At 41.4% G+C, this 13,029-nt stretch overlaps 1 protein-coding gene across 1 annotated transcript in view; it reads right to left on the bottom strand.

Annotated features, from left to right (window-relative positions):
- LOC117405703 (brother of CDO) overlaps positions 1 to 13,029 on the bottom strand; it is a 39,045-nt gene that overhangs the window by 5,541 nt on the left and 20,475 nt on the right. The window contains exons 3-13 of the mRNA XM_059028405.1: positions 12,516 to 12,794; positions 7,065 to 7,211; positions 6,234 to 6,377; positions 5,803 to 6,096; positions 4,974 to 5,246; positions 3,208 to 3,461; positions 2,647 to 2,806; positions 2,322 to 2,411; positions 997 to 1,200; positions 546 to 727; positions 159 to 264 (exon numbers count right to left, since the gene is read on the bottom strand). Coding sequence (XP_058884388.1) covers positions 159 to 264; positions 546 to 727; positions 997 to 1,200; positions 2,322 to 2,411; positions 2,647 to 2,806; positions 3,208 to 3,461; positions 4,974 to 5,246; positions 5,803 to 6,096; positions 6,234 to 6,377; positions 7,065 to 7,211; positions 12,516 to 12,794 — 2,133 coding nt within the window. The remainder of the gene's footprint in view (positions 1 to 158; positions 265 to 545; positions 728 to 996; positions 1,201 to 2,321; positions 2,412 to 2,646; positions 2,807 to 3,207; positions 3,462 to 4,973; positions 5,247 to 5,802; positions 6,097 to 6,233; positions 6,378 to 7,064; positions 7,212 to 12,515; positions 12,795 to 13,029) is intronic.

Below are 13,029 nucleotides of genomic sequence, written 5' to 3'. Positions count from 1 at the left end.
TAAACCTAATTTTCCCAGTGGAAGTGGCTTTAATAAGTGTGCATTTGTAATACCCTCATACTGTAAGCGTTTTGTTTGTTGTGTAACGCTGCCAGCCACTATAGAGCTGGGGATGATACCATCCAGTCAGCTTGCACAGTATAAAGGAGCCTTCTTACCCTCGACCACGTCTTTCTTGTAATCGCCGTCATTGTCGCTGTCTGTCGGCCGGTAGTAGATATAAAACCCGTGGATTGGAGTGTTGTTGTTAAAGGAAGATGTATACTTCAGGGGGACGGGGAGACAAAGGATTGGACAGTTAAAATACATCACCAACATTTTTTAAGTTTAAAGTCAAATTTATTCTGTTTAAAAGTTAACCAAAATCCCTTTTAGTTTCATGCCATTAAAGTGTAGGCAAATTGTGCTTCTTCCTGTATCAGTGCCAGTGCTCCCATTTAAAACGTGTGGCTTGTTGTAACAGAAAACTAGCCTGGTCTGGAAACATGATACTCTGAAGAGAAATTGAGTTTCATGACAATTAAAAATAACACACATTTACTTACCATCCATTTGAGCATGATGGTTGTCTCATTGATAGCCTCGGTGTAGGTGATGTGGGGTCCCGCGATAGGCCCAGCGACCGCGACGCGGTGACTGCTGGAAACCACATAGGGCTTGGAGGGAGTGCTGGGCCGGCTCTCCCCAAGGATATTCACTGCACGCACCCGGAACTTATAGGAGTCGCCTGCATAAAACAACGAGAAGCATACTTTGTAGGCATTCATATAGAAAGGACATAACTCAAGAGATACAGTGCATTCGGGTCACGGCATATTCCTTGTTTTGTGTCTTTTTATTTAAAAAAGGACAAGATTCATATTTTTTTTATTTTATTACACTTCTAAAGAAATATTTATTGGTACAGCGCGTCTGTTTTTCTTCATATAGAAGCAGAAGCAGTATGACCACACGGTTCTTGTCCTTATATTGCACAACACTGGTCCAGTGCCTGACCTTTCTCAAGTTGAGAGATCTGGACAGAGAGCCGGGAGGGAGGGATGTTGCTGGTGGCCCGTGTCCAGTCTCCGCCCTTCAGCTTCTTGTACTCAACGCAGAAGGACTGGATTGGGAAACCACGGTTACCGCGCGGGATCCACGTCACATAGACCGATGTCTCGTTGGCCATGGAGATGGTGGGCCGGTCAGGGGCCTCGGGAGCTGGAGGAGCAGGACAGGACGAGTCCATTTGAAAATGAACTTCATATAACGGCTTAAAAGAAACTAAAATAAAACCAAGCAGTCGCAAGTGATCTTCAATGATGCATTGCTCAGCCAAAAAAGAAATCCTTCAGACAATGTATTTACTGTAAAAGAAGGAAAAGGTTGACTGATGCTATCATACTATTAAATCACGGAATTAAATAAACTTTAGAGCCAGTACAGATACACGCAAAAGCTTTATAAATATGGCCTATAGGTGTTTTATTTTTTGTTTTTGTTTGTTTTTTTGCCAAGCCAGCCAATAAACAGCTTCAGTGCAGTATTTTCACACATTTGCCTCAATGTTTGTTGGGATAACAGTGCAACATCCGCATTGGCCCTGGTCTAATCAACCACACATACAGTAACAAGCAAATCACAAGGGCACTCCTCACAACTACATGCAGAACACTTACTGTCAGATTATCCTACGTATGAGAGAGAGGAGAGAGAGAGGACAGAAAATACACACATCTATTAGAGTTAACACCACAGAAAAGAAAGTGTTATTTTCAATGCAAGGGTGAATTGAATGGGCTTTTCGTTCCAGCTTGAAATTTACAAGCAGTTGAAAATTGTTTGGCAATATTCGCAAATGATCTGTCTGTTTTTAGACCATTACATAGCTGAAATTACCATCTGTAGCAATGTTCCAGCTTTTATTTTGTTGCCAGGGATAAATCACTGATAAGAAATGTCCCTCCCACAGGCAGCAGAGATAAATATGCTTGGAATTCCAGGATTAGTTCAATTAGTATGGAAGTAGACAACCTGCATGCAAGGAGTGGAGCCGACTGCCTGTGGACATGCAACAGTGAACGCTGGCCATGGCGTCCAGTTTAATCAATTTCCATGTACCCCCTTGAGCAGGCATACAGCTGTTTTACTATATTATAGAATTCCCATTTTACTTCCTGAAAGGGAACAAGCATGATCCCTGGTTTAGTAGTTTTAAAAAATCCATGATGCACGCAGGAATGAGCCAATACAGGTAAGATTATATAAAAACAAAAACTAAAATATATATACATATAATTACACACAAGAAGATATAAGGGAGTAAACGGGGCGAGACGTACGAGACAGGCAAGCGTTATCTGATGGGCTGGGGTTCTGGCTGCTGGAGCACGGATCATCATTGAGGATCTTTTCAGGCCCGCTGCTGCGACCTGAAAGAGACACACAGACAGACGGTTATTCAAACGAGCTACACGCACACACGTACGCAAACATTTTTTTAAATGCTTTGTAGTTTAAGAAAAAAAAACCCTCATTTAACATTACAAACTAGTATAAAAAACAAGTTTAATTCAGGGCTTTTACAGGCATCAGTTTCTCGCTAATTGAGAACAGAGACTACAAGTATTTTCATCTTTATTATGACATTAAAATAGGGACAGTTACCTGTCCTGAAGGTCATCATGGCTGCCTGCCCGAGCCCTGCACAGTTTTTCGTTGCCATTTCCACCTCGTACAGGCTGGATGGGTCCAGCTTGACCAGGGTTAGTCTGTGCAGGTTACCTGGGATACTGGTTACAGTCCAGTCATCAGTGGAGTCTGTGGCCTGATGGTGAAAAGTACAGAAATACATATTGTAAGAGATACAGCATTTACATGGGCATTTCATTACATGTCACAACTGCCCCTTTATTCTAAGTACATTTTTTCTATTACAGTTATTTAAAAATTTTTGTGTTCTTTGAATTATAAAATCAGTTTTGTATTGGAACCATAGCTAACATAACTAGACAGAAACCTTCCCCCTTTCATAATTACCCAGCATTCACAGACTCATCATTTACAATGGGTGCTGTTTACACCGAACTCTCACTAGTATAACACCACCACCACATATCCCATACACATTTAATCAGTACACTAAATGCCCAGCTGATATTTTTCTACTTGACTTAGTCTCTTTACAGTTTTGAATCCAAGAATGATTCTTATTTTTTTCTTCTTTACCTTTCTATGCCTGACAATATACTCCAGTACAGGTGACCCCCCATCCCTTGGTTTCCATAGCAACTCATAAGAGTCCGATTTTGTAGTCCTGGGTAAGCTGAGGATGATGGGAGCTTCAGCAGGCGACACCTTCCCTGCGTCTACAGGGCACTTTATAGGAACGACTGGCAGTGTTGGGCGAGGCTTCTGCGAGGCCTTGTCCCTCAGGATTTTGTCTGGATTGACAGGCTTTATGATTTGAGTTGGGAGTTTTTCTGCAAGAAAGAGGGTTCACACTTTAAAATAATTGGCCACAGTGATGATTTAATATTAAGGGCAAAGGCAACTGTTTGATATTTATGTGGAAAGGGACATTAATTGATTGATTTGAAAGTTCAGTAGGAAGATAATTTCATAAATTACATTCACATTGCCAACACCCCCCAGCTGCAAGCTATCCCATTCAACTTGAGCTTCAACAAGAACTGCATTTTCTTAATATCGCCTCATCATATCTTAATTTTACATGCACTACAGTGGTAGTGAATTTGGAGATGTGTGTAATATTTATAGTAGTACATGTAAAATTAAGGTATGAACAGCCGATATTAAGGGCAGAGTGGTTTATGCAAGGACATATTACTAAGGGGAATATAAACCGTATACCACAAACAATCATTCAGTATTCAATATATTGAAATGTTCAATTGTATTATTAGGCTCAGCTCACCGCTACCACCCATGCGCTGACTCAGGAGCGGTGAAGACGAACACATGCTGTCCTCCAAAGCGTGTGCCGTCAGCCGACTGCTTTTTTTTTTTTTTTTTTTTTTTTTTTACTCTGCAGGCCCGCCATGCAGCCAACCCAGTGCTACAGGGTAGGAGGGCAACACAGCTCTGGGCAACTTACAGGCAAGCCTGCATGCACCCATCCAGTCTACAGAGGTCGCTGGTGCGCGGTGAGTCGAGGACACCCTGGCCGACCTAAGCCCCACCCCCACCCCGGGCGGCGCTCGTCCAATTGTGCGCTGACCCCTTGGAACTCCCATCCATGGTCAGCAGTGGAATAGCCTGGATTCGAACCAGCGACCTCCAGGCTATAGGGCTATATATTTTTAGATTAAATAAATTAATTCAGGGATTATTTAAATCTGCCACTTCTTTACCTTTTATTGTCAACAGACTATGCTTCGCTGCAGATTAATTTCATTATGTCCTCTTTGCAACTGTCTTTAGATAGAACCTTGAGCTCGGTGTCAATTTACATCCTCTCTGGTTTTAATGAAAGGGCTACAGGCTGCTCAGATAAGCCAGGAGTAGTCAGATCGATAACTGGCATTTCTTCACTAAACTCTGTTGTTTCCTACTGTTACCAGTATTAAACTTTGGATGTCAAACGCAGGCACAATCAGTATTGTTTGAACTACTGACACGCAGCTCCTGAATTTCAGCAGCACACTGCTGGATTGGAATGTAAACAAATGACACATTCAAAACTAGTCACGGTAAGCATGTTATCCCACTCGTGTGAGATAACAAAAATATATCCCACAGTAAATATACCCAGTCTTGTGATTATATATATATATATATATATATATATATATATATATATATATATATATATATATATATATATTTTTTTTGTTTTAATCCCATTTATTCTGTACCAAATTAAAAACATATAGGGTTAAGTAACACAGTGTGAAGTAAACAGCAATGGGGTTTTGAAAGCTCTAGTTTTAGAACTGAAACATTAGTAACACTGCTGCAGTATCTCCACTCACCGGCCGGGACTGTGATGAGACGGGCAGCACCCTGCGAGCTCCCCACCTCGTTCTCAGCCATGCACTGGTAGATGCCATCGTCCTGCGGTCCCACATTCAAGACACGTAGAACACGTTTGGTCAGGCGGTGGCGCTGCGACTGGGAGAGGGGCGCTGCGTTGCGAAGCCAGACCACTGAGGGCAGCGGGTTCCCTCGGATACTACAGCTGAAGCGAGCATTCTGACCCCAGGGCACAAACTGCTGCTGCAGCTCCAGGCTCACCTCCGGGGGCTCTGCAACAAAAAACACAGAGCATTCCAGCGCAATGTGCTTACTCTTTCCATGATGATGTTCCAGTGTTAATGTAGCACTGATTTAAAAAAAAAAAAATGAAGATCTGTACCATTGGCTGCTTCTATAATAATTATAAATATCAGTCAAATCAATTCAATATTGCCTCTATGATAACATGCCAGTCACAATTACCACTTACAGAAAAAAAAAACAATATGATGAACCAAGACAAGTTGATGGTTGGCTGAATTTGAATGTTTTAATAAAAAAAGTGTTTAAAAACAAAATGAAATACCAGTAAATCTGCTGTATTATTAACAACAGCTGTTTGACTTCAAGACAAAAGAAAAACCTACTAAAACACAATGCCCAGAATTTAATGTTATTTCAAACAGGGATCCTTAATTCAATTTTCCTAGCATACAGCTACTGAGAGCTGGTACCTTTGTTTTTTTTTTGTTTTTTTTTTAAGCTCGCTGAACAGTCATGGAAAAGTCCCTTTGAAACTAATCCCGGTGTTGGGTATACAAAAGACTACATAAGCATTCTGCTTACCGAGCACTTGCACGCTGTAGAATATATAGGCGGCGCCGATCTCCCCGACGCCATTGTCAGCCTGGCAGCTGTAGGTGCCCGAGTCTGCCTCGCTGGTGGCGTCGATCAGCAGGTTGCTCAGAAGAAAGCGGGTCTTGTTCTGCTGGTGGAGACCTGCCCCGTCTTTAGACCAGGTCACCTGCGGAGGTGGGATGCCACTCGCCACACACTCCAGCACCAGGCTCTGCCCCTTCGTCACAATGATGGACTGAGCTCCCAGGGGGTAGATAATGCGAGCGGCCTCCGATGTGGAGCCTGAGGGAGTGAGCAGAGAGGGCAAATTAGGTTGTTTTTCATACTGTAGGTTGAAATGATCATAATCCTACTGTAAAACAAACATTTATCTGTGCTCCTCGTCCGAGCCCCGCCCCCCAATGTTGTGTGGCACTTACGTCTGATACGCAGCCTGTCTGAGGAGGAGGATGTTTTCACTTCCTGGGTCACAGGGTTGTAGGCAGCACACTTGTAGGTTCCCTCGTCCTCCTGAGTGGCGTTGACAATCTGGAGGTTTCCGGACGGCATGATTAGGTAGTTCCCTGGAGACGGGACAGGCAGAAAAAGAAAGAGAAAAAGGAGAGAGAGAGAGAGAGAGAGAGAGAGAGAGAGAGAGAGAGAGAGAGAGAGAGAGAGAGAGAGAGAGAGAGAGAGAGAGAGGAGACATTTGTATTTGAATTTTAAGCACACTCAAGTTATTCACAGGCACTGTTTGAGATTACCTGGATAGCATGACTTAAACAAGGCAGTCAGACATTGCTGTATTAATAATAATAATAATAATAATAATAATAATAATAAATCTATTTCTTAGCAGACGCCCTTATCCAGGGCGACATTTCAAGTGTTACAGTACAAGTAATACAATAAGAGCAAGATAAATACAATGACTTTGGTGTATAGTGGAGGTAGTATTTGGAGGACATGTGCTTTGGACCACCAAGTATATATATATATATATATATATATATATATATATATATATATATATATATATATAAAACACCTCTGCTGCAGTTTAAATGATTTGATTCATTAGTACTAGGAATTAACTAATATTTGTTTCAACTTGTTTTTCTACTATAGATTAAGAAAGAGGAAATGAAGATGCAGCTGAAATAATCCGTTTCTAGTTTAGATCCGCAGAGCTGATGGTGAAGCTTTGTGCTGCAGTTCAGCATGGCTATGGCAGCCCCCGGTTTGGAATCCTGCTGTGTGCTCTGGCTCACCTTTGGAAGTCTCCAGCCACTCCTGCTTGACACTGTAGCGGACCTGAGCCTTAGGGTGGCTCTCAGGAAGGTGACACTCTATGACAGCGGTGTTCCCCTCGTCCACCTCGATCTCATGCTGGTCATCTGCCTCGAAATCCCGCAGCTCTGGAGAAAGAATTACACAACATGGTTGGTGACAGCAAGTTCAGTAACTTAAAAGGAGCTCTACCTTTTAGAATGGATCTAGTCGGCAGCAAGTAATTAGAAAACTAGAACAATAAAAAGCCTTTTCTAAAACCGTTGCCGTACAACAAGCAGATATAGAGAATGTAGTTTGTTAGTTGTAGCTCTGCTACAAGTGATTTTGTGCGATTCCCAATGTAATAAAAGACACCAATTCCAAATATCTGTAACCCAAACAGTGTAGCCACTTTAGCCCTCAATATTTTAGGGGGGGAGTGTGCCCCATGCTGACACAGTGCTACTATCAGGTTTCTGAAAAAGAAAACTAGTTTTGCCTGCTAGGCACTGGAATAAGTGCAGGGAAGCTTAACGATGGTCCCAGGGGTCCTCGAGTACACAGCACAACACAGCCAGCCGTCGGCAACCATATCAGCATAACTGACAGGCTCTGGTTAGAAAGAGGCCCTTGATTGAGTAGGCATGGAGACTAAATTACCCTCTAACCTCAATGGAGGGGACGTGGTGTGGGGGAAGGGGGTCCAGCTATGGGGAGAGGTACACTGAAAGGCCACCATGGGAAAATGCCTTCAAGAATAAAGAATGCTTGTGCATCTAACATGAGAAAACACAGTGGTGGTCTATACATAGCACTGAAATGTAATATTTATATTAAAGTGTATGCTTCCATTTGCGAGCCAAGTTTTTTTTTTGTTTTTAGACTCTTAACTTGCATCTCGTATTTTCTGAATCTGTTCAATTAAAAATGTTTTGACTGCTGTTCTGTAACATGTAACTACATCAAAGCTTAACTGGATGAATGGCTAGCTAAACTTGGAAAAGCTGGGTGCAGCAAGACAATCTGCCCTCTGCAGGTACAAAAGAATTTACCGAGATCAACCGGAGTAGTAAAAATATTCATGCGTTCACAGATTTTTGATTTTAGCACTTATAGAAAATGCATCTTGTTTAGGTTACAGATTGACTTGTACTTAAAAAGGGGGCCTGAGACAAGTATTTATATATAAAAAAACACACCACACACACACACACTACTCAACCTAGCTCCAGTGGTATGAACACATTCTGTCTATGTGAACTTGCTTGTTCCCCAGCTGCGAGTTTAAAGTTCTGAACTCACTTCTCAACCTCAGCCCTGTGCTGCCTCTGAGAAACTCCTGCAGATAAAGACATCAACCAGAGCCCCCTAGAAGACCATGCACTTTCAACAGTCAGTACAATTGAAGGCTCTCCTCCTGTGTGGACTCCCCCACCCGGTGTCCAGGGACAGGTACTCCGTCATGCCTTCGTCTCTTATCTCCACTCCTGTTCTAGGCTGTACATGGCTCCACAGGGCATCTCATTTAAAGAGAAATGAGAAAAACAGAAAGCAGGCCGCCTCTTTGAAAGGCTCAGGTTTCATGGGGGAGACTTCTCACTGATGCAACACACCACCTGCCTTCTGGTCTGCTTGAGGAATCCATCTGCTTACTGTTTTTACAGCTCTCCCCTCTGAAACCCTTCACCATCTCCCTAAAGACTCTACACCCCCACATTCCTGAGCAAAAGAAACTCGAGTGCCAAAAGACTGTAGGTGAATATCAGAACAGAGATTGAGTGTGGAAATTCATTTTAAAACAAACAAACAAAAACAAAAACAAAAAAAACTACTACAACATTTATTTTTCTCTTTACAGAATAGTCTCAAGCTTTGGTTCTCCACTGTGGCTCTTTCCATCTGTTCCAGGCCAGGTCCTGGACAAGTAAGTATTTTAGAACCTGGTTGGAGCAAGGTCCTGGTTTGGAATGGGCTATAAAACACAACCGAGTACAAATGGTCTTTAACCAATAACTAGCAAGAAGTTTCATTGGTGCAGGCATGATCCCAAGACCTAATATTCCACATGCTCTGGTCCAAGTCCTACACCCAGTCACTGAGGCAGGAAAACAGCAGAAATCAAGAAATGGAACCAATAGCCTTGCTAGTTTTATATAGAGGGCATTTTCAGATAATTTCATATCCACATTTTCTGAACATTACTTAGGTAGGGTTAAAAGGGTAAGAGAGTCAGACTTCAAGTGAATTCAACTAAATATCGGCACAGTAAACAAAATGAATGGAGACAAGCAGAGAAACATTATGAAGAATGCAATCAGAACATCATTCAGGAATCACTCCCCCTGAGGTAATAGTATACACAAGGCAAGAAATGATCAAGCATTAATACTTCAAGACATGGAAGACTACAATATTTTGTTATTTGCAGTCCCTGAACATAGATGTTTATATTAGTGTATTTCTTTTTTAAATTCCTAATCCAAGTAAGGTTTCTTTAAAAAATAAATATTAGAAGAAAAAAAAATGATATCTAACTTAAGGATTTGTCTGAACCAATTCCCAAAAGAGAGGGGCTGTTTTTTCCTTCTGCGTGCATTAAGGCGCAGAGTTCAAATTCTTTTGAAGACTACATCCCCTTTGCCCTTCTCCTTTTTTTCCTCTCTGCAAGTAGCAAAAATGATTTATGATCTATAATCCTTAATACTTTTTGGGAATACCTTGGCAACCAGACATTAAAAATGAAGGGAGAAAAAAAAAGTTGAACTACTTTATAAATATCATTAATCCTCAAAGACAACCAGGGAGGGAATTGTATTTCCAAGAGTTCAGGAAGAGGCCGGCAGAGTCTCTCTGGAGTACGTCCGTACCATTTCCACTGCAAATACAGCAAAATAAAAGGGTAAAAAGGGAACAGAAAGCGCCTACTTTCCATTTAGCACCTTCTAACTTAATTCAGTAGGGACACCACCAGAAATACACAGATGTGCATGCAACCCCAAACAACTTCATCCCCCATTCTGATGTAAACTCCCCAGGATCTCATTGCCAGTAGCTGGAAAGTAACAGTGACATAATCTCAAACCATTTTCTATCAGGGGCACAACAAAATTTTGAAAAAAAGAAACAATAATTCCATAACATTACAGAGAAGTCAATGTGTTTGGCATATACACAGCTAACGGATTTCATAACTGTGTAGACAGCAACATATTTGTGCCTTGGTTTTTGTAGATCAACCTGCCTATCAAAAGTGTCCCTGGTTCTATTACAGATCGAGTCAAGAGTGTCTCATTGCAGATTCATTATGTAGCAGTCACAACAGCAGGCCTCTCTGCGCGTTCCACTTCTGCCATCACATTACTGGAATACAAATACAGGACCAGACACTGTGGGGTGGTATGATGTTCACTTTGTTTTTTCCAAATACCCGTCGGCAGTGTTTATCTCACTGAAGAGAGATCATTTATTTTATTTTTTTTTTTCTTCAGGAGAAAGTTGCCAACATTTCTATATGCCAGGAAAAATGGGTTCTCATAAGCCGTAAATGTCAGCAACATCACTCACTACGCTTCTGGCTGAGGCCTGGAGACATTGTGACTGACTCAACGTCTGCAGCAGAGACAATAAATCACTTGCTTGTCTAAACCGGACCACCAATAATGAAAATTCAAGTGTGTGCGTTTTAAATCTTGACTACAATAAAATACAGAAAAGCAATTACTTTTAATAGGTTTTGGACCACACTGCAGAGACCAATGCTTGTATACAGATAATATATGTGAAGCAAAGCATTTCATAACAATTTGGAAGGACAGCCAGCATTACAAACCCTTAATATACTGTATTCTCTATATGCCGTGTACACAGTGCTCTTAATAGATCCAGGCAACAGTGCCCAATGTTATTGAACCCAACCCAGTCAAGTGGATAAAACAATAAAATCGAATGAGAATAAATACACTTTGAATTTAAAACATCACATCAGTGGTCAAATCTAAAAACAGTGTCTGAAGGTGATGAATTAAAAGTACCGGGTCAAACTTTGCTACTGCCATCATGCAGTATTTAAAACAGTCATACAAGTTGAGTGTTTAAGGAGAAGGGTTCTTTCAGAAACTCCTCGGTTCCATGCTTCACTGTACCAGTTCACCCAGACTAGAGGAGATGAATACAAGCCTTGGCTTAAGGAGGATTAATACAAGCAGCGTTCACTTCAAGGCAACATCAAAACGTTCCTATCTCAACTCAAACCTCTCTGGAACAGCACTACATCAGAGTTTCACCAGTTGGTCCCGATTTAGGGCTTGATAAGCCACAACTGTTTTTTAGAGCAATTTCCAGTACCAATAAATTCTATTCTCAGCACAGCCACTGCTGTAAAATGCTCCCCAAAAAAATAAATAATTAATAAATGTAATCCAGCTGTGTACATCACGTATAGGTAGCTCAAACCAATCTCTTACATAAAATGAATTCTAAATGAATATCCTATTGGTTTTCATTTAATTATTTTTCAGCATTTGCTTCAATACATTCCTTTATGCCTGATGAACCTTTTCTAATTTCTCTGGAATGCACAGTAGGTAACTCAATCTGACCACTGGGCCCAGAGTCTCCGGCCGCAGCGATTATAATGACAGCCCCCATCGCTCAGCCCCCACAAAACCCCGGCCCAGGGATTGGATTACTCGGCTCGCACTCATTCCCTTCGGCCTGGGCCTGAACCCTTCAGTTCTGATTACTGCTTCGATGACAAGAGACTGCCGCAGAGACAAAGCCTTTTCCAGGAGCCACTCGCATTAAATAACTGGATTCCTTCTTCTCCTGTTCGGATTATTTATATATTCTTACACTTATATACCCCAGTGTTTATTTTTGCTATTTTAGTACCCTCCTATCACTGCCAACTTCAGGCTAGCGGAGCCGCAGAGGAAGGAACCCTGCGGTTTAAGTAAAACTCACTAAATGGGTTAAAAAATGTTTGTTTTTAAAAATTAAAAGCTAAAAAAAAGACTTTGATCATTCAGGACTCCAATCAAAAAAACCTTTCCACTGTACTTAATGTATTATGCATTTTTCACTGTATTGTTTTATGCATTGTTTTTTTTGTTTTTTTTTACTGTATATCATGTATTATGCATTTCTCTGTATTTAAAGTATTATGGATTTTATTGTTGCTGCACCTTGTAAAGCACTTTGTGATGTGGTCCACTAGAAAGGCGCTATATAAAATAAAGATTGATTGATTGATTGACCGATAACCTAGGAAACATTTATTTAGATTTATTAGGAAATACTGGTAATGCAAATGTTGTAACTGACTTCTTTTTTCATTGAACATTGTGCCACCCAATGAGAAACACTGCATTTGCAGCAATGATCCTATAGGGGAATGTTCTGCTCACCCCTGATTAGTTAAAGTACAGAAAGAAAGCACAACAGCTACATACTGGCAGCAGTGACTGTGGCAGAAACACTTGCGCTGGCTCCTATCGCAGTCCTAGCGATGCACTGGTAGCGGCCAATGGTCAGGTTGCTCAGGGCCGGGATGATGAGAGCCTCCGGCTGGATCAGCACCTCTAGGCTGGCGTTGGAGTCTCTCAGCTCATGTCCATTCAGCCTCCAGCTCACGTTGGCAGTAGGGGGCTCGACTCGGCACCTCAGTGTGACCGGACCACCCAGCTTTTGGACTGCAGACATGGGTTGCACTGTGAATGTGGGCAGCTCGTCTAGGAAAAAAAAGTAATATCTTTTACATAACCTCTTTACTAAAGAGATATAGAAAAGAAAATAAATTAAAGCACCCTGCGGTATAAATCAGTTAAACCAAAAAATAAACAAATAAAGCTATTTGAATCATTACATGCAACAGTGATGCATGCGGCCTGGTTTAAAGCAACACAAGTACACTTCATTAATTCTACAGCATGATGTTTGCAGAAAATTGGAAACCAGGTTGTATAC

The sequence above is a fragment of the Acipenser ruthenus genome, chromosome 8 (assembly GCF_902713425.1).
Source record: "Acipenser ruthenus chromosome 8, fAciRut3.2 maternal haplotype, whole genome shotgun sequence".
Lineage (NCBI taxonomy): Eukaryota > Metazoa > Chordata > Actinopteri > Acipenseriformes > Acipenseridae > Acipenser > Acipenser ruthenus.
This window is presented reverse-complemented; position numbering and strand designations above follow the sequence as displayed.